A 4,016-nucleotide genomic window follows, 5' to 3' on the forward strand; every position below is an offset into this window, starting at 1 on the left:
ACACACACACACACACACCCCAAAGACTATAGTGGCTACCAAGGGTAGGAGGGGAAAGGGAAGTAGAATATTTTAGAAAAGGATAGCAATCATGGTGGCAGACCATGAAAAATGCCATGAAGTCCCTAAGCTGTAAATATGGAAGTTGTTATGTTGGTGAACGTTTATTTTCACAACAAAAGTTAAAAAAAAAAGTGTGGTCTTTTGGGACTTTATATATATAAAGTCTTAAACAAATGTACGTATGGTTTATTTCAGAGGTCTAAGAAAATAATAAAGCTTCAACATTGTAAATGATAAGAATTTTATGGTTCTATTATTAAATTTAATTCTATATTTAATTTATATACAATTTTTAAATTTATATACAATTTAAATCTACTATTTAATTTTATGGTTCTATTATTTAACTAGTGGTTATTCATTCAGCAGCTGACCTCAAGTTCAGAGGTTTAAAACACACCAGCCACTTTGTGGGAGAAAGATGTGGCAGTCTGCTTCCATAAAGATTATAGTCTTGGAAAGCCTATGGGCAGTTCTGCTCTGTCGTACGGGGTCACTATGAGTTGGAATTGGCTCAATGGCAGTGAATTTTATTACTTAACTTTCTAGGTGATGTTTACACTTCTGAAACACCAAAACCACAAAGTATATGCTTTCTTTGCTTTTCCACTTCATTTTTGAAAGAGAAGCTATTGCTAGAATAACAACTAGGGAAGAAAAATAGTATTCCTAAACCAAAAAAAAAAAAAAAAAAAAAACCAAAGTTTTCAAGGCTCTGTCTCTAACAAGAACTAGAGTTTGGTAGGGTTCAAACAACAGTCAACTTGACGGTGCTTGTTACTTGCACTTGAGGTTGCTGTAAGAAACACATTCTTCACTCCTGCATCTTCCCTCTTTCACACTGGGTTCTTTCTCTCCATGAAGATACAGGAAGGGTATTTTCCTTCCATCTCCAAAAATGGAAAAACGGTGCTTCTCCTGAACACATGCCTTACTCTTTCCACAAGGAGAACTGTATGTTTCAGAGATTGCTCCCCTGATTATGGATCAGCGGCCAGAGTACAGAAACCAACTTTGGGGACTACATCCTATAGTTATCCCATAATTCACCTACGTTGTACGTGTGCCTATGAACTTTTCTAAATGCTAGTTTTTATTTCCTTATTCAGATTCTCTTTACCTCATCTTCTTCAACCATTTATTGTCTTTTTTGAATTTGTATATAACTTTGAAGCCTCATCAGGTCCTTTAAGGAAGATATTCACATACTATGCAAAATGTATATTTTACTCGGAAATAATATGAACACTACGTTCCTTTTACAGATTTTTGTATAATAAAAACAATTGGTGAGGCAAAGTGCAAACTTTCAATTATAGTGCAGCATTAAATTTTCCCATATACCTGTTGTTTGGAGACTCAATAGTAACGTCATTAAGTGCAATCAAAGGAGCCATGCTCATTAAAAAATTGGCAGAAAAACAAACATATGCTATTTAATGATGCTGAAACTTCCTCCCCTGGGGGAGGGGGCTTACATTTTTACATGTAATCAATGAAAAGTTTTTATATTAAAGACATAACTTTAAATAGCTCATGATTACTGTGTAAAATACATTAAGTTCTACAAAATGAAACAAAAAAAATCATCTTTAATCTCTCAAAATAATATGTACTGATAGTGTGAAGTTTCTTTCAATATTTTTTTGCATGTATATATGGATGCATATGTCTGTAAGTTAATAGTGGGAAACAGTTTTATATGTTTTATGCATGATGTATGCTAGATTTCCATTTATTTAAATTATCATATGAACCTCTTCATTTCTGTTTTTTATAGCCTTTCCTTTTCTATTAAATCTCCCCTCATATTTTAAATATTAAAAACACTGTTTTTAATGGCTTATAATGATCCATTTTATGTCTGTGCTTTGACTCATTTAACCAGACCTTTCTGTTTGGATATAAGAATCTTTCCTTCCCACATCTCTACCAACCTTTTGGTAATTTATCACAGTTTAAGTTATTTCACATTGAGATGATTCATTTAAAGACTCCTTATGAACAATAAAACAAATACCAAATGCCAACACATTTAACAGAAACAGGAACTATTTATGAGGTGAGCACTAGTCAGAAATTAAATCCAATCACGTAAGGAAGAAACGAACAGCCCAGACACTTACTGATTTCCGTAGCGATGATTGTTATGTTGTGCCATACACTTAATTCTCTGTCAAGTGGTGTTGCCAGAGTTATCTTCCCATCATCTGCATTAATGTTGAACTGTCTCTCCAGGTCAGTATGTCGGTCGATGGAGAACCTACAAAACAGATATATTTGCAATCTCCGTCAATGTTTATATGAACCATCTATTCCACAGCAGACCTTTTGTAATCCTTGGAGAGCCATAGTTGCGAAGTCAAATGAAGTAGGGAACACAGTAGCATTATAATTTGTAAAACAGAATGACTGAATGGGGCACAAGAAACTTAATAATTATTGTCCAAGGAGTAATTAGCTACATATGAAACATGGAGGTCATAAACTGCCATCAGTTTCAATAGGTAGCATCTTCAAAAATGGATGCTGATGAAGAGTTAATTGGACAATCCATCACTTTTATTGGACAGCTTATGATAATTAGCAGTCACCAGAAAATATCATATAAAACAATGAACTTAAACCCAAAACAACATGGTGTGCTAGGCAGCACATTATTTATGGCAGCTCAAGGAAAATATGTGTTTTATTAAACTTATCTTCGACTCAATGACATTTCTAGATTTCTTTTTTAGTTTGGGTGACAGTTTACATAGCAAATGAGTTTTACATTGAACTATTTATACAGGGGGACCGGGACAGAGCGAGGAGTCAGCTGCAGGGATGCAGGTGAGGGGAGGGAACCGAGGCCACGCCCTACAAGCGGCAAGGCGGGAAAGCAGGGGAAAGGACAGACAAAGGCCAGGGGAATGGGACAGAGCAAGGAGGCAGCAGTAGGGATTCAGGTAAGGGGAGGTTGCAGAGGTTTCCAACAGCTAAGGAAGACAAACTCATTTGTCGATTTGTCCTACTGTGGTGACGTGTTGCTGTGAGTCTTGAGGCAGTGCTACTGGTGTTTCAAAGCCAGTGGGGTGCACATGGTACACAGGTATCAGTGTGGCTTGCAGACTGAGACAGACTAGGAAGAAGGAAGAGGCCATCCTCTTCTCAAAGAACTGGCCAGAGAAAACCTCATGAATATCAGAGAAACACTGTCTGATACATTACTGTGCAACTTTATGAATAGTACAGAAACACTGTCCAATACAGAGTAGGAGGATGAGTCGCTTAGGTTAGAAGACTCTCAAAATAGGACTGGGAAAGAGGTGCATCATCAGAGTAAAAAGAGCTGCATCATCAGAGTGAAACCAGCCTTACACGTATGGATAAGGTAAAGCTTTTGAGACCTCGATTTAATGACGTGCAACCACTCAAATTGAGGAGAAACAGCTGCAAACATCCATTAATAATCAGAACATGGAATGTATGATGTATGAATCTAGGAAAATTGGATGTTGTCAAAAAGGAAATGTAACACAAAGATTGATATTCTAGGCCTTAGTGAGCCAAAATGAACTAGTTTGGGCCATTTTGAATCAGACAAACATGTGATCTACTATGCTGGGAATGACAAATTGAAGAGGAATGGCATGGCATTCATGATCACAAAGGCTATTTCAAGATCTGTCCTGAAGTACAATGCTGACGGTGATAGGATAATATCCATATGCCTGCAAGGAAAACCCATTAATATTACTATTATTCAAATTTATGCACCAACCACCAAAGCCAAAGATGAGGAAATTGAAGATTTTCGTCAACTTCTGCAGTCTGAACTTGCAACTGACTGAACATACAATAAGGATGTGTTAATTACCACTGGTGACTGGAATGCAAAAGTTGGAAACAAAGAAGAATCACCGGTAGTTGGAAAATTTGGCCTTGGTGACAGAAATAATGCTGGAACTTGC

General features: G+C 36.6%; 1 protein-coding gene across 1 annotated transcript in view; it reads right to left on the reverse strand.

Annotated features, from left to right (window-relative positions):
• The window catches only part of CDH8 (cadherin 8), a 460,658-nt gene that overhangs the window by 170,461 nt on the left and 286,181 nt on the right, over nucleotides 1-4,016 (reverse strand). Inside the window, exon 7 of the mRNA XM_007947691.2 lies at nucleotides 2,190-2,326. Coding sequence (XP_007945882.2) covers nucleotides 2,190-2,326 — 137 coding nt within the window. The remainder of the gene's footprint in view (nucleotides 1-2,189; nucleotides 2,327-4,016) is intronic.

This window comes from Orycteropus afer, unplaced genomic scaffold (assembly GCF_000298275.1).
Source record: "Orycteropus afer afer isolate SDZICR_OR568_19922 unplaced genomic scaffold, OryAfe1.0 scaffold00009, whole genome shotgun sequence".
Classification (NCBI taxonomy): domain Eukaryota; kingdom Metazoa; phylum Chordata; class Mammalia; order Tubulidentata; family Orycteropodidae; genus Orycteropus; species Orycteropus afer.